General features: G+C 39.3%; 1 protein-coding gene across 6 annotated transcripts in view; it reads left to right on the top strand.

The window, feature by feature from the left end:
• Nucleotides 1-23,016, top strand: part of NOX4 (NADPH oxidase 4) — a 110,299-nt gene that overhangs the window by 35,945 nt on the left and 51,338 nt on the right. For all 6 annotated transcript variants that reach the window (XR_011697888.1, XR_011697889.1, XR_011697891.1 and 3 more), the window contains exon 12: nt 7,726-7,786. Coding sequence is in view for 3 of the 6 variants with exons in the window: in XM_071555981.1 (XP_071412082.1) it covers nt 7,726-7,786 (61 nt within the window). In the remaining 3 variants the exon portion in view is untranslated. The remainder of the gene's footprint in view (nt 1-7,725; nt 7,787-23,016) is intronic.

Below are 23,016 nucleotides of genomic sequence, written 5' to 3' on the forward strand. Positions count from 1 at the left end.
GTGTCCAAATTAAAATTCCCTAAAGTAATTATTACTGAATCCCAGGCAGAGAAACTTAAATCTGTTAATGGGCTCAGAGTAGGTAGAAGAATTACTGGGAGAGGTTTCTGAATGTACATTGCAAGTTATGTACTGTACCTAAAAGTCTCAGGGGTATTACTTGTTCACAATTTTCTGCTTTTAAAGTTCTTGGTTTGGTTTGATTTTTTTGTAGATTGTGTTTTCTTTGTTACCTCTGCACCTCTGTTTAAGTCCATTCAGTATCTGGATTTAGGCATGGTGGGATTACAGGGTGGTAGCTCTGATCTGTACATTTATGTTTTTGTGCTTGATTCCTTGTCAGAAAAGTCTCAGCAAATAATACATGAGTATAAACAACATCACAAGTAACACATTTGCTTTTGTAAGAGAAAACCAGTGTCTTGTAGATCTAGAGTTATGTTTATCCCTAGGTAATCCAGGGTTGATTTAAAATAAGTGAAGATATTAACAGTCTAGCGGTGAAGTTTTAGCTCTAAGCTTATTTTAAGCAAGAAATTTTGTATTGCACAAGGAGATGATGGAGAAACATGTCCTGTACAGTAAACTTAAGAAATAAACTATCCAAAACAGGAAAAGCCTAGGGGCCAAATTCTGAAATACTTCATAAAAAAAGTGGAAAATTTGTTGGAAGTTTGCCTGAGTAAAAAGTACGTAAGGACATCAAGAGCTAAGTTCATACTGTCAGATAAATACAATAAAAACAAAATCTAACATGATGACATTCTAATAAGATTTGTTAAATATCTTGGGCAAATAGTTATGAAACTTGTCTTTATGAGATGATTTGCAGAGTGTTTAGGGAAATTATGAAGTATCTTGCTGGCAAACTAAAGAAATCCCTAGAGTGTCTGCTCTTCGTAGAAGTAGACTATCTAGCAGCTGTTTGATGAAGAATTTAAGTAAAACAAAAATAGATTAATATTGCAGATGTCTTTAGTACTTCCTTAGACTTGTTTGTTTGGTTTGGGGATTAATAGTTTTGGGGTCTGTATAAAATCCCTACGTAAACTCGGACTTTTATTTAAACTTAAGAATCTAACTCTTTGGCAAGAAGAGAACACAGAAATTATTGCATTCAAGTTCACTAAATCCCAAATTCTCCTTCAGGAGATAGTTTAAAAGAAAGTGGCAGGTAAGCAGGTTTGGGTTTTGTTTTGGGGTTTTTTGTTTGTTTGTTTTTTCAATACTGTGAAAGTAAATTTGCAACAGACAATAAGCATCTACTGAGTGTAGTGAAGAAACATGTTTTCTTCTGTCAAGAGGTAGTGCTTTTAGATAAGCTGCTAGGTCAGGTTAGAGAAAGGTCGAGGAGCTGCAGGAGAATGTCAAAATTAAAAAAAAGCAAAACAAAAACAAACAGAAAACTAAACAAGCACAACCTTTAAGCATTAATACAGTTAACATGTGGATAAAATGTTAGAGGAAATGAAGTGCTTTGCCTCTTGCTGTCCTAAAATTAAGACCACCTAACTGGTGGGGATTTCTTCTTTAGCCTGGCAAAATACTTCGTGTGCTGGCAGGGGAGTTTGGAGGGACTGTGGATTCCTCAGTGTGTTGGTGATCTAACTAGAAAACCTACTGACCCTTTGATGGTTCTTTGCATTGGTGCCTCACACCACTGGGAGCCAGTTAGCATGAGTCTGGAGTTGCCTCAGTTTTGCTCAGGAATGATGGAGAATGAACCTTTTGTGCCATTCAGTTTCCCTGTTCATATGTTTGTCAGTTCAGCACATTGTTGCTTGGCAATATGTCCACACATCCTTGGAGGACTGGGAGAGGCAGCCTTGGGCAGATGCATTATTCTGCTGCCTTTTATTTCTTCAGGGGTGAAGGCTTACATACTGAGCATCTCAAAAGGCTGTGATTTGCTTTTTTCCTGAGCTAGCAACGTCAAATTCATAAATTATATAGGCTGAATATTTCCAAGATTGAAAAATTATGATGTTACAGGGAGTTGGACTAGCTGATCCCCATGGGTTCTTTCCAACTTGTGTGTTCTGTGATTCTGTGCAGTATAACTTGTCTGCTGGGGTGAAGGGGTACCAGCAAATTGCTTTGGTTGAACTGTAGAGGCAAAGAACTACTAATTAGTCTTCAGACTGTATCTTTGTAGTGCATTTGTAGCAGCTATAGAATAGTGGTTGAACTATTACAGACCTACTAGAAAACAAATAAAGAAATTTCTTATTGTATATTCAATGATTTATGTATTTTATGCAGCATTATGTGTATTTTTCAAGTATTGGTCTTTTTCCAATTCTAAGGCATTTGTTACCTTAAAGATTTGTGTTTTCTTGTGGTGCAAGAGTGAAATCAAGGAACAAATGCTCATAGATTGAGACCTAAGGGAAATGATTGTTTTGAACACTGAGAGTAATTGAACAGCTGAGACTACAGGGACTGAAGTAGCAAACACTGAACTACAAACTCACAGGAATTAGTGGGTGTGGGTTTGCGGTTTGTGTTACAGAGCAAGTTAGACCCCAGATGACCACAATAATCCTTCTTGGAACTGCAGCTGCCCAGTAATGCATCCTGCAGTGTTATGGTGTGTTTTTCCACTAGCTAGACTGCAGGTGTTTGAGGTTGTACAAGGAGTATATGGGAATGGAAAGTAAGTGGGAAAAGTCTTTGGGATATGTTTCTGCAGCTGGGCTGCTTGCCAGGAATGGACTGTAGAGCTGGGAGGGCTCTGGCTGAAGCAATGGGTATTCAAGGCATGGTGGTCTTGCATTGATCATGCAGACACCCTTGATACTTAAATCATGTTCTGTGGTTAGGATTTCCCCATGTTTGAGATGTTATAATGTCTGCTGATGTCTGCCAGTTAAATAAGGATAGCTGTTAAGGCCAAGTCTCTAACAGGGAAAGCTTGTAGACAAAATTCAATCTGTAAAGTAACATGAAACAGAAAAATAAACAGACATTTTAGAAAATCTTCAAGCCTTTGAGGTGGAAATGTGTTTAAAAGAATAAGTCCACGTAGTATCTTTTTTCCTCTGAAATTTGCTTCTTATGGGATTAATTAGTTAAAACAGGGATAGCCCAGTGTAACAGAGTTCACCTCCTGTGAGTCAGACTGAAGTCTAGCTACTATTTTTTGGCTACCTTTATATAGCATGCCTGTGTTTGTCATCACTCTTCCTAATTTTCTAATGTCAGAATGAATAATTTTAGGAATGTTTATGTCATTTCTGTATGAAACCAGACAAGCTACAGCTTACTGAGCTTCCAGGGTTCACCTTATATATTTTTTTAATTTTTTTTTCCCCTTTACAGAAAGGAAAATACATTGGTTGTGTTTAGTTCTTTTTTCCTCTGAGTTCTGCTTCTTTTCTAAACATGCCAAGTGTTTAATGTGCTTTCTCAATCTCGGTAAGGCTTCATCTGAGTCTGGAGCAAGGATGAACTGATGAATCAGGCTTTGTGGTGCAGCTGGTTCACCCTGGCAGGCAGTAGCATGGAAACAAGATCTCCACAGTGTTTCCAGTCCCTGCCAGGATATCTGCAAATCCATATTAGGATCATATCATGGCTTTTTGCTCAAAGTGAAAGCTGTCTTTGAAGGAGTTTCCTTCTATGTAAACAAACTTCACAATGAGCTTTTTAATTCCTGAAGTCAGACACTTTGTTCTTCTAACTGTGGGACAGACCTTCGTTGTAGCTTTGGGCACTATTTCTCTACCTACTACAGCACCAAACTCAGAAGATGGTGCTTACAGTTGTGCAGTGTACTTGAGAGCAGTATCTCCACAGGAACTTGCTTTATTTGCAGAGCCACATGAGGGTATGTAACTTGGACATCCCTTTCACCTCCTTTCTTCTGATAACAGATGCTCTGCAGTGTTATCGTGGTGTGCGCATTTCTGTCACAGTCTGTAATCTAAACCTAACATCTCTCCAAAGAGGTTTCACAATGCTTATGGTATAGAAGAACTGGAAGCATTCAGGAATGAACTTTGCAGTTTCTTGCTGGTGTGCTGTTGACTTGCTCCACTCCATGCACCCCAAGGCCTAACAAGTTTTAAAATGCTGAATAGTATTTAATACCATTAAATAATTTCATTAATGTTTGTCCTATTTCTTGTTCTGGGCAGGATTTATGACTGTCAGTAGATATCAGTGATGTTGAATATTCAAGGTACTCTAAGCTGAAAGCACAGATGCTTGTAACAGTTTTCACGCACTCTGGGTTGTGCTCTGATTTCTCTACTGCTCATTGCCTTGAGCAGATTTTTAAATCAATATAGAATTACCAAATCACTTAGACTGGAAAAAACCTCTGAGATTGAGGCCACCCATCAACCCAGCACTGCCAAGTCTGTTAAACCATGTCCCTAATCACCACATCAACATGTCTTTTGAACACTTACAGGTACAGTGACTCCACCACATGTTCAAACAACCAATTCCAATGCTGGACCACTGTTTTAGTGAAGGAATTTTTACTAATATCCAATCTAAATCTCTCCCCTGGTGCAACTTGAGGCCATTATAGTAGGTATAAAGTATTGCCACTGTGATCTAGCACCCTTCTCTGATCATCGCTGGTGAGATATATCTGAATCTCTGTGTCCAGTTCTGGGCTCCCTAGTACAAGAGAGGCATGGATATATTGGAGCACAAAGAGCCTTGAAGATTATTAAGGAACTGGAGCATTTCTGAATATTAGGAGAGACTGAGAGAGCTGGAACTGAGGGACAAGTGAAGAAAACAGACCTACACACTCAAACCAGTGACAGGACAACACAAACTAATATACAGGAAGATTGATCTGGACTTAAGGAAAATGCCGTTTTTTCTGTGAGACTGGCACACTTTGCCCAGAGAGGCTGTAGAGTTGCCATCCTTGGAGATGTTCAAAGCAGAGTTGGACACTGTACTGGGCCACCTGTTCTCGAAGGCCCTGTTCTTGCAGGAGGATTGAAGTAACCAGGTGCTTTCTAGTCTCAGCTATGATACGATTCTGTGCAATTTCATGAAGTTAAATATATAAAACTTCATTGCATTTCATTGCACATGCCCAGTGATCTGTTAATAACACAGGAAAGTTTACCCACTTTCATGATTAAGCTTCTGTCTTTGAATATTTCTTAAACTGCTGGAATATTTTGTCTAATGGTCTTGAAAAAGCACAATTTGGAGACTTAATTGTGTTTATGGAGATGAAAGAGGTAAAGTAAGTGTCCTGTTCAGGAAAAAATGTACATACACTTTTCAAAGTTAAAAATTGCAAGTACTTAGGAAAGTCTAAAGTTGGAAGAGGTTTCTGGAGATGATCTGTTTCGACCTTGTGGTGCCAGGGCTATAGTTCAGGTTGTTCAGGATCACATCAAGCTGAATTTACAGGAGAAATGGTACCATTTCTCTGCCTCTTCCACAAGGAAGAATATTTTTCTTATATCCAGATGAAATTTGCCCTGAAACAACTTCTGCTCCTGGTCTGTTGTCCTGTTGCCATGCACAGTGCTGAAGAAGACAGGAGAGCACTTTTATCATCTCTGTGGCTATCTTTTATTTATTGAAAGACAGTGATCTTCCTAAACCTTCAGTTGTGTAGGTTATACAAGCACTTTCCCTTTTTGACCTCTCTTTGTATGTTAGCTTGTCCAATCCTCTCATTGTTTTGGTGGCCCTTCACTGGACCATCTACATGATTTCTCTCTCTTGAACTGGGAAAAATTCACTCCATGTAACCCAAATGAGCATGTTTCTTCTGGTAAGACTTAGCAACACAAGAAGATTTTTGGAGAACTCTCTGAGGATCTCTGATACCCAGTTATAAGTATTCTTAAAGTCTAAATAGAAATAAATCTCACTTTTATTAGATAATTTTTCAGAGTAGTGCAGAAAGGAATTAGTCACAAGGGTAAGGTAAAGTGTAATGGGTTTGAACCTATTATTCCTGGACACAAGGGGTATTCTGCCTTTAACTTCATGGAAGGAGAGAATGACAGACAATTTTATAGAAGATGTGCTGAACTGGCACTGTGAACAGTTGGACTAAGAAAATCAATCAACATCCTATGAAACAGAAAGCTCTGGAACAGCCCAAAGTGAAAAAATAAATCCTGCAAAGGGCTCTTAAAGAAACCTCCAGGAGAAGAGACCTTTTTTCTGCTAGTAAACAACTTCCTATCTGAGAGACTTCTTACCTGCTTTGATATGGAGCATTGGTCTTGGTATTTTTGTTGGAAGACATTGCAACTACACATAGCAAAAACCCTGATGTCTTTGTATGGAATTTGCCTGCATCCTTCCCTTGATGCTGTTTTGTTTTTGAAGTCTGAGACTTACTGAAATAATTTGGACTCTAGGTTCCTCTGCCGTGATTTTATAGGAAAATTTGGAAGATGACAAGGAGTAAAATATGAGTCTGTCCAGTAATCAGCAATCCCAACAAGAATGCTCTTCCCCTTCAGGAAAATGGAGTGATTAGCTTTGTATTACCTATTTAGGTTTGCCAAGTTATAAATAATACTAATCTTTTATCTGTGTCTGCTCTTAAATAAGGAACTGAGAGAAACTGACCCTCAATGCTGAGGCCAGTGGTTTCACAACCCACAACAGATTACCTTTGGAATGCTAATAGCAAAGGTCCACAACAGAGCCAAGAAGTGTCTTCCTAAGTGTGGTGCATGACTGAGTATTTGGTGCCTGGATTTGCTACTTGGACCTCTTTTATTTATAATATAGATGCATGTCTTTTATTTAAGCCCTTCTCTAAGAACTTGTGTATGTCTTTAGCAGTAGGAAAAAAAAAAGAGCAACAGGAGCACCATCGGTTAGGTATTGGTTTCGCAGTGGACCTTGGGTAAGTCATTAACAGGTCCTAAGAAAGGCATTAAAACTCAGTGGCAATATCTGTTACCTAAAGGAAATTAATGGTTTATAGAAAGAAAGCGAAGATTTTTTTCTTGAGTTATATTGTTTCTTGTCCTATTTATGTGTGCAATCATTTGGTGTACCTGCAAAAGCAGTCCAGGCAGTGCATTCAGAATGTCCCTGAAGCTAAAAAGGAACAAAACCTTTGTCATGGCTTTTCTGGAGGTTTTTAGATATCATGGTGTGGATAAGACTGTAAATAACAGCATTCTTGTGTTGATAGTCACAAGCAAATAGCCTTAAGGTGAGGGAATACGTTTAGAGTGATTTTTATGATGTGCCATGCAATCTGGTGCTTTTCTTTTGCAAACTGTAAGCTCGTGCGAAGTGCGGCAAAATCTGTTTCCATTTAGAAACGAGTGTTGGTTGTGTGAGAATGATCAGCTTGAAAACATGGGCCCTGACGTTCAAAAACCAGAAGTTTCTTAAATGCCTTGATTTCAGAGTGATGGGGTGGTTCCTGATTTTGAATGATGTGTCAGTAGTAGAGGCAGTATTTCCATACTGTCCTGTCCTCAGGCGGTTCATTGTTAAGCAGTGCTTAGTGAAGTGGCTGTTCCAAGTCACACCCACAAGCAAGTGACAAGAAGAAAGGATGAAGTCGGAATGGAGACTAGGCATGCTTTGCTTCCCAAAGTATACTGATGATAGACTTTACTTTTAAAGGGTACAGCTGCTGGTATGGCTGCTCAACAATGACCTATTTACACCAGGTTCTGTCTTAACAACTGTAATTTGAATGCATTTTATTATTTTTTGTTACGCAGAAGTGGTCCTTAATATATTTAATATTTTTAGTGCCCTACAGATACCAAAGCAACGTTTGGGGTCCACCTAAAAATAGTAGGAGACTGGACAGGTATGTAGAAAAACAATTCCTTTTCAGAGACAAATACTTCTACTTGAACTGTTCTCCCTTTCTGGCTTCAGCACGTTTGTTCTTTGGCTATGGTGTATTCTCACTAGAGATCATGCTTTTTTCCCAAAAGTTGTGTTTATTGCATTCTTGATGCAACCCCTGCTTTTATTCAGATGCACCATTTCTTCAGATAACATGTTTTTCCAACTACTAACAGATCTTATGATTGCACTGTAATAATAATTTTCAGCATTCCTCCATTTCTGCCTCTTTTCCTTATTGTTAGGTAGCCCACTGCCCCTTTGCCACTAGTGCAGTGCCTCTGTGTGTATTAGTGTCCACAGAAATACTGAAATGTGCAGCTCCCAGATAAGCGGATTTTGATGCCAGCAGTTTGGATGGCAGCCAGGTTAATTAACGCCCATGGCACACTGAGATTACAGGTTTGCTTTCATGTTCTTCCATGCTCTTCCAGTGCTCTTTGAATGTCCTCCAGAGCAGAGGTATAAGCCAGGAATCCCCGCAGAGGAGAATGGTAATTTGGTGCTCCCTGTGACAGTTGTATACTGAAGTGATAGTTGTCATTATTCCTTGGCAGCTGACTTTCTTCTTGCTTAGCGTAGCATTTCCTTGTAAGGAAGACAAATACACAGCACAGTCTGGTTCAGTTCTTATGAAGAAATATTTTCCATGTTAATTTGTATCAGCTTGTGTGTTTGTGGAATTGAGTCAAATGAGTTTGTAGCCCTAAAAGGGACTAGACCAAAGTAGGAATAATAAGTACATGAATATTCGTTGAACTTTCTGGTCTGACTGCATACTTGCCTGTGGAAGACTTCAATAGGCAAAGGTTGGGAGGGCAATGCCTTATGCACGTATATTCCATAATCACCCTGATTTTCTGGTTTTGCTTGAAATAGAGGATGTTGGGCAGACAGGGACAGATTATGGGCCTAAGTATCCTCTGTGTTGCCTCAGAATGATGGCTCTTTTGTTGTTAAACATAATTTCTACATGGGAGAGGATAGGAGGCTGTTTGGAAAAGCAGGATGGAGAAGTACTAACTAAATGAGTTCTGCAATATAAGTGGCATCTTTAAAGTTCTATGATTACCACTGTGGTATGAATTGCTCACTATTAGCATTTAAGTATTATTCTCCCAACTCAGCATCTATAGTCTCATTGAAAGGTCTGCCTATGTTGGACTCTGAGATTCAGGACACTATCACATTACAGAGACCATTTATTGTAGTAGTTTTGCTTAAGAGAGAGATCTCTCCCAGAGTCAACTGTGCTGTTGAGAAGCAGATGGTTTACACAACCCTTTATGCTTCATCTGTACCATGGAGCCCTGTTCTCACTTGCTCCCTTAGGCCCTGTGACAATTAGCAGTCTCTAATCTGCTGGCTGTTTGAGGAAGGATTATTATATTTGCCACATTCCTTATTATCTTTTTTAAGCATGCTCTATAGGCTGCTTCTCCAGACAGGATATTAGAGTGGAGGAGTTTTTATGAGACATGCTGTCATTTGAGCTCTTCTCCTGAGCTATTCTCTCAACCTTTATCCTATTTATTAAAATTCTCTTTTGTATCACAATTTCACATCCTTGACAGTTTATACCTGACACCAAAGAGACTTAACGATTTATTGCAGAGAACTAAGTTACAAGCCTAAATTAAAAGGATGCAAAAGAAGTGCAGAAGAACTGATTAGTTTGAGGCATTTCTCCTCTTGATGGCTCTAGCTTCTGCTGCCTGCACCTAGGAGATGTGCTGAAGGAACAATTTCCTGCCAGGACAGGAGAGGGGTTACAGATTGCTGGCAAATCAATTCTGCAAGTTGTTTCAGATCAAGCCTCTTAATGCTGAGTCTTATGTTTTGAAAAATAATTAGAATACATTGTGGCATTAATGACTTTGTTTTGTAGGTTGGGAAAGCAACTGTATGTCATGAAAAAAAGATAAAAGGAAATAGTATTTTCAACAATTGATGAGAAGGTGCTGTTGATGGGAAGTAATTTATTGCCCATATCCCAGTGCATATAATTTTAGATTTCCAACAGAATAAGCTGAAAAAAGTGGCTTCTGGAAAAGTCAGTCACTGTAGAAATAATGCTTTCATTAGGAGCAGATACTTAGTAGATTTTCAGGCAGTACTGTAATTTGCTTTTAAAAATCAGTGATTTTAATAGTGCAAAACACAGGACAGAAGAAGGGAAGAGAGGAAGGCTTAGAAGCGGTAGCTCTGAGACCTTTGCACAAACCAAATGGCAATCCAAACCCCTGGTTTCATGCTCCATTCAAATGCAATGGTGCTGAGCTTAGAAATGCTGAGAAACAAGAATCTGCCCTTTTCAGAAGCAGATTTTGATAAAGGCACAAATTTTCCTTCCATTATGTAAGCACCCACATCCTTTTCTGATACAAATCTGAGATCTATTTCTCACCGGTGTTATTAGTAACTGAATAGTGTTTGACTTTCATGTTCACAGAAAACAGACACACAGGTCCTGGTATTGCTGTAAAGTGCCCTTAGATACCTGTGTAGCAGATAACTTTCACCTGCAATACTTCACATAACAACCTTTGTAGACCTTTGACCTGTTCATGTGTCTAGTTTAGGATGAGACAAGCCAGGCCCCAGGGGTGTCTTTTTCTCTTCATTCTTTGTAAAGAGTCTAGATATGACTGCCTTGGAGGTACTTAGTTTAATTAACTGACAACTGGTTGTGATTTTTCCCACATAAAGATACCTAACTTGATTTTTCCTCCTGTCTTTTGCCGTGCCTTGAGTATTGTGAATACTAGAACAGCTATTGTAGACCTCCCTAAAGAATGGTGATCATGTCTTTACAGTCCTTGTGCTGACCTGTGGCTGGTTAAGTCACCACCTATTGTATTAGCAAAAGATTCTGTGGCATTGTGACACCGATGGCTGTAGAACACAGCCTAGCTCGCCCATCAGAACTTAGACACCCAAGTTAGGGTGTGTTTACAGCAGCTGATCTGTGGTAATTGCACACATGCAAGCTGGGTTAGCCCCATGGCTCAGCGCTAGGGCAGCCTCCCTCCCTCTGTGGCTGCGTGGTGGTTATCCCAGCTGAGCTGGTGGATGGCAGCGTTAAACCTCACAGTGACATTGAGGGCCGTGTGGTGACTCATGCATGGGTCAGAACTGTGAGATCCATGCCTGACCTAATAAGCTGATCTTGTTACTGCCCTCCTCTCTAAATACCTGTTTTGGTCTGCTTCACTTGTATTGCTCTGATCTCCTGTTTTTTCCTTCAGCTTTGAAATAATTTTTGCTTTAGTATTTACAAAAGGATTTTTTTTAAGTTGCTTTTGTCTCACTTGCTGTCTAGGTTTGTCCTCAGAGTTGTTTTCTATCAGCCATATGCCTCTTCTGTCCTTGTTACTGCCTCAAGTACTACTGCTTGTTTAGTTTTAAAGCTGACATTTCATCTGACACCTTTGGAGGGAAAAAGAGAGGCCATGGGCCGTGCCTCACATCCAACAACTTGACAGCAGTGAAAAAACACATGGCAGTGTATCAAGACACTGTGTCTTCACTAGACAAACTTCAGGGTGTGAGACATAAAGTGATATTGATGATGCAGAAGTAAACTTCAGAAGTCATGCATCATGTTATTATGGAAAACAAATACAAGAGCGCTCAGTGGTGGTGAGGTGAGCTGCATGCCTCAAGGCAGTAAAACATGGCTGTTGCAGTGTGTTGCTGGTACAAATTGATGTGGGACCATGTTTAGAGCACTGATACTGTTCTGCGCTCTACAATAATTTTATCTTGTAGTGACATCATCCTGCTGTGTAGTTGTGTATTATCCTAGAGACATTTGCTAGGCCTATTCTGACTAGCATGTTGTTTATTGTAGGGATGCCTTATGAGCATTTTAACACCACCCATTGAATCTGAGAGTTCTGTCCCATAGGTTACTAAATATCATGGCAGTTGGAGGTGGTGATGTGTGCTGGCACTGTCTAGCTAGAGCTCTGACAGAGATTATGGGGCACCGATCTGCATCACCCTAATAAACTCCAGGTCCCATCAGAAAATACATACCTTTGCTTAATTCCTTGTGCTACAGGTGAGGATAAGCATAGTCACTAGGTCATTCAGGTACAGACTACCGTATTTTGAATGCTGACATGGTATGAAGGAAATTTTTGTTGAATGTTGTCATGGTCCTTTTTCTGGAAGATCCAGATTTGTAGCAGGAAATTTCAGGGGGAAAAAACCAAACAAACAATTTTTCAGTTAAAAACAACAATTTTCCAGAACATGATAAATGTATGAAAGCATATCCTTGTTTAACTCCCTATGGACTAAGTCCTGAGACAGTAAACAGTACACACCCCAAACTTCTTATTTTTAAGAAGGGAGAAAAAAAAAGGCGATTTTTTGTGATTTTGGAGGCTAAGTAAGGATTATTTTCATGTTCACCAGAAGAAAATAACATTCTTTTTAAGTGGCTCTGAAGGAAGAATGATTTAAACTTTCTGATCTGGGAGGATTTGTCAGGAGTATCTGCATGACCTTGTTAAGTCCTTGCAGATCCTGACTTAGAGGATGCCTAGGTCATCTCAAGGCTCATTGTGCATTGTTGGACTGACCTGGAATTTATCATCAAGTGTAGAAAGTATCAGAGGCAATATTTTATTTCCAGTGACCTGGAGAACAGTTTGAGATGTATTGAAGTAGTGGATCACTCAGTCAGTACCTACTGTATTGTTAGTAAATCTTGATTCAGACTGGAGGAATGTGTGGAGCAGAAGATAAGAAGGAATAATAAGACTACAAAGTCTGCCCACAGGATGTGATAAGGTTGTCCCAGGTTCTCTGAAACTGGTACTGGGTTTCTTCAAAAGTATTTACTCACTGGTGATGAACAACTAATTGGTCTACTCTTTTACTATTACCTCAAGCTCTGTTTAATTTGTGTCTCTTCCATTCCACAGTAACATGTACTTTGTTTAGTTGTTCCATGAGGTTCCTGGCAGAGTGTGAAGGTGTTAATGACGTGGTGCTGTCCATTGTTCCAGCAAAATCAGTGTGTGGTTTTGGAAGAAGAGGATAGAGATGAGATAGATGTTATTTTCCGCTTTTAGATTTTATGACTTAACAATTCTTACATTGCCAGGGAATCCTACTTACACTTCAGAGGAAGATATCAGAATTGCATGCTAAAGAGGTCTTACTGTGTTTCTTTTTATTATAATTTGACATTAGTAATAAAATAATAGTTACAATATTGGGAAGTTAATATGCTTTAACAATACAATTAGCCATAGTGTGCTGTAAAGAATACTGATTTTATTCTTTGTTGCCATTAATGTTCAGTAATTACTTTGTTTGTTCTGGAAAACAGCTCAATAAAAGACTGGAGTAAGAGGTTGGAGAAAAAGAACAGCTTTAGTTTACTGACTCAGTTGTGAAAGAACTGATGCTGAAGGGGGACACATCTGAATTTTTGGCTACAGTCCTGGATTGTTTTGCATTAGTTAAACTCTAGCTGACTTAGTACCAAAACCAGTGTATCTTGAGTCAAATATAATCTGAGCAGTTGAGTGTTACTTCTAGAGGGGAAAAAAGGTTTTTAGGTGAGAAAGTTACTTTGAAGGAAATTTTCTCCTTCACAAAAGTCCTTTGTTCATTCATCCTGTTATTTGTAAACTTCCACCTTGTTGCATAACTTAGGCTCTTTTTAGTCATGTAATGATTATAGAAAATGACATGGCTCAATGATGTAAATTCATTTTAATCCTTTGATATAATATGCACAGAATGTGTGGATATTGCTGTAGTTCAGGACTGGTCCAAGCATACAAGGTTGCAGGATTTCTTGTCATGCCTCAGATGTTTTCAGTACTCTTATGAACTACAAGAGTGAAACCTGTGGAGCACATTAACATGTAGCATCTGATAGGATCAGAATGAATGAAGGGAAAAAAAGCAAAAAGCCACTCTCTACTTTGAAAATAACATTGCTAGATAGAAAATCTTTAAGACATGCATTTTAGTGGACTGCCAGGAATATTTATGTGCTGTATTTGCCTATTTAAGAAGGCAAAGTTGCTGTTCTGGAGTTGCCTGCCTTTCACCATCTTTCTGTTAATCTTTGCTTCGGGAAGTCCCATTCTTCTGTAGTTTCTGTGCAGAGGTACAAAGCTGCTTCAAACACTGAATATACAAGTCTGGCTGGATTTTCAGGTTCCTTTGTGTGAGCTCCTTTAGTGAGCTCTGTGTGTAATGGTTTCTAGAGAAATAGGAGAGCTCACATCAAAATACCAGCTCTTCATGCATACTTGCACTTCTCAGGGTGCAATAGATTCCTTAGACATCACCCAAGTTTTGCTGAAGAGTCCTTACCGAATGTCTAGTTTTGTTCCCAGTTTAGTGAAAACTCTCCCTTGGGGACAGAAGGAAAAAGCAGATATGCTTCAGACTTAAAATTTTGAGTTAAAAAATTGCTAGTTAAAATATTTTAAAAATAGATTTGAAATGTTTCTTTTTGGGATCGTTTTCTAACAGACTGTAGGTAACCTCCATAGGTACTATTGATATTTAAGATCTTTACAATTAGAAGAGACAGTTATCTTTATATGCTCCCAACTCCTGCATGATGCTTGATAACTTCTTAAAATAATTTCTATACAGAAATGAATAAATGAAACCCATAATCTGAGGTTGAAATAGTTTGCAGATTTTTCAGCCTTGACCTTTGGATGTTCATGGGCTCTTTTTGTGCTGGTTGTGAAAATGAACCTCAACTTTATAATTTTCTTCCTGGTGATTTTTTTTTTGTTGTTGTTGGTGGTGGTGGTGAGTTTTTGTTTTGTTGTATTGTTTGTTTGGTTGTTTAGTTTGTGGATTTGTTTTGGTTTTTTTTTCCTCCTTTTCTCATTTCAGGGCAAGAACCACCTCTGGGAAATGTGTATGCATTTAAGTTTTTGCTCCTTTTTGTGCAAATACTGAAAATGAGTGTGGCACCTTTGAACTTTCTATTTGCTTATCTGTTCTACTTAATTCAACTTTTGAGAACTTGCATTTGTCTGGCCCTTTCTTTCTGCACCCTCTCCACTTCTAACTTTGAAATACAGAAGTGGGCACACCTTTCAGTAGTGGCCTCCCTGTTGATTTGGGCTATGGTGTGATTGCTTTAAAGTATAGCTCTCTTTTGCCTTGAATGCCACCAGTAGAGGTGATTGTTGACCTATTGTGTTACCTTGTACTGCTCTTTATTCCTTGATCTCTTCTACCTGTCTGCTTATTTCTACAGGTGCCCTGTCTAAGCCTGTATCAGAAGGGAGAGGAGCCATTACTTGCTCAGAATTTGTTCTGTGCTCAGCAGTTAATTCTGTGGTAGTTAATTAAAAGTTCCACAACATTGCAAATGCCATAATGATCAAAAAACATCATCAAGTGACAATTTCATTCTATTTTCACAACACACATTATATAGCTTCTTGTTGGCATTATACTAGCATTGAAGTTTGAGTTAGGATATCCCATCTCCTTTATTGCCTTATTTGTCCTCCTTCTTTCTTTAAGTATACTTCCTTCACTTTTTGCCAGCTGCATGTCCTCATCCTGTACTTCACTTATCCTTGAAACAGCAATTGCCTATTCCAAAATGACTTTTCATTCCAAGGTGCATTAAAATCAGTGCTGGCCTTGTTCATGGGAAACATATCCTACACCCCAAATTTTATCATCAATTCCCTACAGTCCCTTGCAACTCACCTTTGCATTCATGTGTCACACACACCTTCCTGTTGCTTCATCCCGTCCTTTGACTTTTGTATATGCATTATTTCTCAGATGCATCAAGTATTAGCTGAAGAATTTGAGTTTCACCATAAGGAACTAGAAGCAATCTGTGATCCAAGAATTTTTAAGAGGCATTTTGTAGCCACAGCTCATTTCTACCCCAGTCCTCCCCTGGAGACTGATCCCATTGTCATAAATATAGAATCATAGAATCGATTGGGTTGGAAAAGACTTCCGAGATCATCGAGTCCAACCCTTGGTCCAACTCTAGTCCATTTACTAGATCATGGCACTCAGCGCCACGTCCAATCTGCGTTTAAAAATCTCTAGGGATGGTGAATCCACCACCTCTCTGGGCAGCCCATTCCAATGCCTGATTACTCTCTCTGGAAAGAATTTTTTTCTGATCTCCAACTTAAATTTCTCCTGACAGAGCTTAAGCCCATGCCCCCTTGTCCTATTGCTGAGTGCCTGGGAGAAGAGACCAGCCCCCACCTGGCTAGAACTTCCCTTCCGGTAGTTCTAGACAGTGATGAGGTCACCTCTGAGCCTCCTCTTCTCCAGGCTAAACAATCCCAGCTCCCTCAGCCTCTCCCCATAGGGCTTGTGCTCCAATCCCTTCACCAGCCTTGCTCTTCTCTGGACTCGCTCCAGCACCTCAATATCCTTTCTGAACTGAGGGGCCCAGAACTGAACACAGTACTCAAGCTGTGGCCTCACCAACGCAGAGTACAGGGGAAGGATCACTTCCCTGGTCCTGCTGGCCACGCTATTTTTGATCCAGGACAGGATCCCATTGGCCTTCTTGGCCACCTGGGCACACTGTTGGCTCATGTTGAGCTTCCTGTCAATTAGTACCCCAAGGTCCCTTTCTGCCTGGCTGCTCTCTAGCCACTCTGTGCCCAGCCTGTAGCGCTGCAGGGGGTTGTTGTGGCCAAAGTGCAGGACTCGGCACTTGGCCTTATTGAACTTCATCCCATTGGAATCAGCCCATCTCTCAAGTCTATCTAGGTCCCTCTGCAGAGCCCTCCTGCCCTCCAGCAGGTCGACACTTCCTCCCAGCTTGGTGTCATCAGCAAATTTGCTGATGATGGACTCAATCCCCTCATCTAAATCATCAATAAAGATGTTAAACAGGACTGGACCCAACACAGACCCCTGGGGAACACCACTAGTGACCGGCCGCCAGCTGGATGCAGCTCCGTTCACCAGCACTCTCTGGGCCTGACCCTCCAGCCAGCTGTTAATCCAGGAGAGGGTACACTTGTCCAGGCCATGGGCTACCAGCTTTTCCAGGAGTATATTATGGGAGACAATGTCAAAGGCCTTGCTGAAGTCCAGATAGACCACATCCACAGCCTTCCCCTCATCCACCAGGTGGGTCACCTGATCGTAAAAAGAGATCAGGTTGGTCAGACAGGACCTGCCCCTCCTAAACCCATGTTGGCTGGGTCTAATCCCTTGTTCACCCAGAAGGTGCTGTGTGATTGCATTCAGGATGAACTGCTCAATAACCCTGCCAGGTTATGATTAATAAAAATCTGTCACCAACCAACTGTATAGTTATCCAACTGGAAAAGTAGGTTTCTGATGTATGTGGTAGCCACAAATTACTTTAAATTACTTTAAAGAATAAATCAAACCAGACTTCAGAACTTGCACTCAAAGTACCATGTCAAGACAATGGTGCAACAGCAAGTTTCCACACCTTTTCCAAATAGATATTTTGGTATCTGCCCTAAAGAGAAGTGTTTAGTTTAAAATGTACTAGAGTTCAAACCTCGCGGTCTTAGATGTAAAAATGTGGATAGGCCAGTGCAGAACAGAGATGTGGAGGCAAGTTCCCAATAAGAATGGAGTCAGACTGCCAGTGCAATACATGTTTTAGTATACAGGCATCCTTTTCTGAGTGCCAGTCCACTAAATTTATTTTTAATCAAACCCCATTATTTTTCTTTTATCATTTCATGAAATTTCAAAAGGCAGCAAGGCAGAAAAGTTTTAAATACTCTAAAGGTTTAAGATGCTGCAAGGTAAATTAATGGTTAGTGCATCCCAATTTTGAGGCAGACTTGAAATAGTGATTGCTACATGCTGAATGTGGCATTTCTAAGTGTGAGACAGGACTCATTGATCTCACTAAAGCATTGTGTGAAGAAACTGTTGGAAGAAATTCATAGGCTGGAAATTACTTTCCAAAATGCGAATGTGCCCGTTGTACATGGAGTAGACTATGCTGTGACAGCAATAAGTGTCCCTTTGGTATGAAGTGCAGCAGCTGATGGGCAGGGTGCAGTGTGTATTTTGTTTCACTGATATTACAACCCACATTTCTGCAGCTCAGGCATGCTCGTGTTCTTTTTCATTCTTTAAAGCTGTTTTTGCTCAAAATAGGGATAAGTGTCAGAGCTTGTTTCAAAAAAGATATCATAACACTTATTTATATAGTTTGTGACATTTGTAGCAGAGTATCAAAGTACTTCGTAATGGCATAATATTCCATGGAAGGCAAGTTTTTTAGGGAGGAGCAATATCTTTTATTAAATCAGCTGAAACGGCTGGAAAAAAACAGGTTGTCTTTCAGGCATGCAGTGCCTTCAGCAGGTTTGATGAAGAGGCAGCAAAGTCAAAGCAAAGAGCATGAATGAAATAACATTCCGAGTCACTTCTAAAAGCAAATTTTATCATGAGAATTGTGAGGAATAAAATTACTTAGTAAATGAATGGAAGACACCCCTCCTTTTTATAAAAAGTTCATTTAACTTTTTCATAGAGAAATTACTTTTTTCTCAAAAAATTCATATGGTCAAAAATAGTCTGAAAGCCAAAAATATCACTTGTAAATGTGATATCTCCCCACTGCCTCCTAGGATTTGTATGCCTCCAGCTTTCTTTATCTTTTCTTGGCTGGGTTCCCAGTTTCGAGTATATTTGGTGTAATATGCCACGGTCTCTCACTCTCTCCTGGAGAGAGAAACACTTCCATCTTAGCAGACAGAGTGCAGTTTCTGGCTGGGAAACTGGGAAAAGAGATGGGCACGTGAGAAAACTACACTATGACTTACATGAATTTCTGCATTTTATTTATATACATGTACCCACATATATCCCTATACTTTCAACATGCAGTATGTTTTTTACATTTTAATAATATGTTTTTTCTTAAAATCTCAATATCCTAGATAAACAATGGTTTGATTGAAAATGTTTGACTATCTACAGAGAGTAAAATTTAGATGATACTTTACAGAAAGCATCACTGGTTTTAGTAATTTGAAGGAACCCTGTTCTGCATATAGAAGTTGATAACGAATGGATGACTGCTTAGCTTTGTGACTTACCTGGAATCAGGTAATTTTAAGTTAACTTAAAATGTTAATAAAACATGAAATGCTGTAGCTTGATCATGAATAAGAGAAAAGGCTTTTCTGCTCAGGAAAGCACCTAGAAAGTCTGTGAAGCCAGAGGCACATAAGTATTTTCTATGTATTGAACAAAGATGAACTCAGTGGAGGTGGCATTTACTGGTGCTGTTGACACATTTGTCAGTGTTGAAGGAGGATTTTGGGAAAAGGAAGAGTTTCAGAGATTATTGGTTATTTTGAGTATTTCTGAAATGGCTGCTGCGATGATTTCACTGTCCTGTTGATGATAACTAGCACACCTACAGCCTCCGAGAAGCCTCCTCATGTTATATGAAATTAAAATAAATTGGTGGGCAGTTTGTGCTCTTCGCTGCTACAAGCAGTTTTAAGGCCTATCTCTTATCATAAATTTAACATATTCCCTTATTCATTAAACACACTGTAAGTGCCATTTCCTCAAGGAAAATGCCACAGACGCCCACGCACATTTTCAAAGTCAAAGCTGTGGTGCTTTGCTGTGCTTTGCCAAGTGACTGGTGCCAGCCTGACAGCACAGGGCTTTCCCTTAGGGATTTCACTTGCACTGTGTTAGCTGAGTGTCTTTCAAGCTTAGCTCTGACTGGTTTAAAAAAAAAATATATATATATAATTAAAGGAAGACATTTTTGTTATTTCTGTTATTTGATGTTTTCATTCTTTTAATGGGTTGAGAGATTTATGCTAATTGTGCCCCATTATTAACAAGCATGGCAAATAGAATTTTCATAGTGCAGTTTCCAAATAAAGCAGCAGTTCATGAATCCAAAAATTTAAGGAAGAATATTTCTTTAAAAATCTCCCATGTGTGTACCAGAATATATCATTTCTTCACCAGGAGAATTTTATCATTTCTATGCTACAATGTATTACTGAATTTTTGATTGTGTGTTGATGTATTGTTATATGCCAGGTTGTGACTGGTAACTAAAGACTCAAAAGATAGATATCTAATGACAGTTTATAGGAGTTGGCAAAATCACTTTTTTAGAAAAGTATGTGCCAAGTTATTTCCTTACATTGATGTGAGGAACTGTTTGATCTAAGTTGTGTTAAACTACTGCTTCTTTGTTCTAGAAAATGATTGTCAGTGTAGTATTTCATAGTAATATTTTTCATCTTTTCCCTCCCATTCAAGGCTGGAAATACATTTTCTGTTGAATTGAGTAGTAACAGATGTTCTGTCATGTAAAAATATCTGTTTAGTATTTCATTACGTTCCTACCATTGTAGTTGAAAGATGGAGATGACAATCTAATAGAAAATCCACCAGCATATTTTAGTGAAAGTCTACACAAGAGCTAGTGCTAAGTTAACAAATACAGGTATTTGTAAGAAATTATTAATTAAGAATAAATAAAAACTACCCAGAATAGGCTATATGTACTAGTTTATATTCAGGCAGTTGTCTGGCTTAAGTTCTCAAGAATGACTTTGCTAATTCAGATGTAAGAAGATAACAGAACTGTTCATATCAGGAGAAATTAAACCAAACTTTGGGTACATTTCCTGACAGCTTGTGTGCACTACACTTTATCACCTGTTAAAAGAAAAAAAAAACACATATAAAAAACCCCCAAAACAAAACACAAAAACACCAAACAACAACAACAAAAAAACCAAACCAACAAAGCAAAAGGAAACAAAATAGAAAAACAGTATCTAATGGCTATTTTCATTTTTCAATTTAAAGTATTTCCTGCTAAGATTTTGATATTGCCCTTTCAGAGATGATGTAAAAAATGGAGCCTCAGATGTGATTAGATCCTTGGAAAAAATGTACATTTCTTCCCAATGGATCATTCCCAGCTGACTGGCAAAATTTATATTGAAAATAGGATCCAGTTGAGCTCTGATCACATTATCCTCTGTTATGCTTCAGTGTAACTAGTGCTAGGAGTGCTTTTAGAGAAGAATTTGTGTATGTTCTCTAAAAGAGACAGGCAGCTGAAAACACAAGGGAAATTATTTTTAGATATCAATGGAGTCTTTTAGTACCCTGTTTCTTCTTTTGTTTCTTATTTGGAGCCTTACTGTTATTTCTAGCATTTTAGGTCAGTTAAGTGGTTGACTGGACAGGCATTTTCCACACAGGGTGTGTGTCAGTGCTGTTCACTCCGAGCACAGTATTCAGCACATTTCAGCTTTCCCTCTAACCCTTAGCAGAGACCCTGAGAACAGCTTAGCACCTTCCATTGCCCTCTGTGCAGATATTCACACAACTTCGCCATGAGCAAGCACAGGTTATGCTTAATGAGTTTACTAACCTCAGTTAAACCTCAGTGATGGGGCAGCATCATTCACGGTTGCAGTTGGATGGATTAGGGCTGTGCAATCTCTACTTTATATTCCAAAGTTTTGAGTCGGAGTGTATTAACAAGGAAGCTCCCATTCTTTTTTGCAAGCTCCTTTTTCCCTAGTGTTTCCCTTTCTCCTCCAATCCATTCCCCAGCTAAGGGAAGCCAGCATCTAACCTGCCCAGCGTGACTTATTGCAGGGCAGTGTCTTGTCTGCGTGTTTATCAGCTGTGGGGACAGTTGTCTCCTAACCACCTGTGTCCCTCTCCTTAAACAGACATGGGTTTCCAGTTTCATCCAAAGGTGGCAATCAATGGAAACAGCACAAAATACTGCTATTCGTATTTTTTTTTTCCATAAGCAGACCTGCTGATTTTATCATAGAATCATGGAATGGCTTGGGTTGGAAGTACCTTAAAGATTATCCAGTTTCAGCCGCACTACCTTGGGCAGGGAACCTTCCAGTAAACCAGGTTGCTCAAAGCCCCACCCAGCCTGGTCTTGAACACTTGAATTACTGAAATTTAGGATGATGTTTCAGAAAGTAGCTGGCACAAAGAACTGGGTTGTACTTAGCAGTGACGTGTCTATAGGGGGCATCGTTTGCTGGGCCAAAATCTGCTAGTGCTTCCCTTATGTTCTGTTGTAATGGAGTAGAAATGCTCTATGGGGAGACTGGTCTGTTGTGTGTTTTGGGTGTGCAAAGTACTTTGTGCATAAGACAACTCAGCAAAAGTGGCCAAAGGCAAAATATAATCTTTTCAGCCTTAAAGTGCCCCTTACGTTGCACAAGGAAAGGTTTATTAGGTCTAATTTTACCTGTGAGATAGTAAAGTAGATAGAAAGAGCCTCTTCTCAATGGTGCCCAGTGACAGAACAAGAGGCAATGGGCCCAAATTGAAATATAGAACATTCTTTTTAAATGTCAGAAAAATAATTTCCACTGTGAGGGTATTCAGACATAGGAGCAGGTTGTCCAGAGAGCTTGTGGAGTTTCCATCCTTGGAGATACATAAAACCCAACTGAACATATGGCCATGAGCAACCTGCTCTTTCTGACCCTGCTTAGAGCAGGGAAATTGGATTAGAGATTTCTTCTTCCCTTAACTTTTCTATGATTCTGTGAAGCTATTATGCAGTAATTTATTTGTATATTTGAGAGTAATAATGAAACCGTGCCTTTATTAGAGTGAAATGATCCCATAGTTGCAGTTTAAATTGAGACCAAATATGAATAGAAAAAAGCACAAAAATGAGTTCACAGTGGCTGGTGGTGATTTTGTTAAGAGTACAAAATTTTAGTCTTGGATAGGATTAATTCCATTATTTTATAACTGCCATGTCAATATGTTTAATGAAATGTTCCTGTAGCTTGTTCAAATGTATAAAATATATTACACTTGAAACGCTTTTTATAGACCACACTAAAAATACCAGTGCATTTATGCATGTGGGTATGTACTTCTGTCTAACATATTTGGTGACAAGCTAATACACATGGCTGGCAACGGTGAGACCATGACAGCCCAAGAATAACACTTTGGAGTCATGATAACTATTTCTGTGAAGGCATCAGCTTAGTGCTCAGCAGCAATAAAGAGAAAAATTATTGGGAACAGAGTAGAGAATCAAGCCAAGGAGATGACTGTGCAGCTGGTGGGTGTTTCTGTGGTGCTACCAGGACTTGAATGCTACATGCAGGTCTGGTCCACATCACTCAGACATGATACTGGACAGGTTTC

Source organism: Pithys albifrons, chromosome 1, assembly GCF_047495875.1.
Source record: "Pithys albifrons albifrons isolate INPA30051 chromosome 1, PitAlb_v1, whole genome shotgun sequence".
In the NCBI taxonomy this organism is placed as follows: domain Eukaryota; kingdom Metazoa; phylum Chordata; class Aves; order Passeriformes; family Thamnophilidae; genus Pithys; species Pithys albifrons.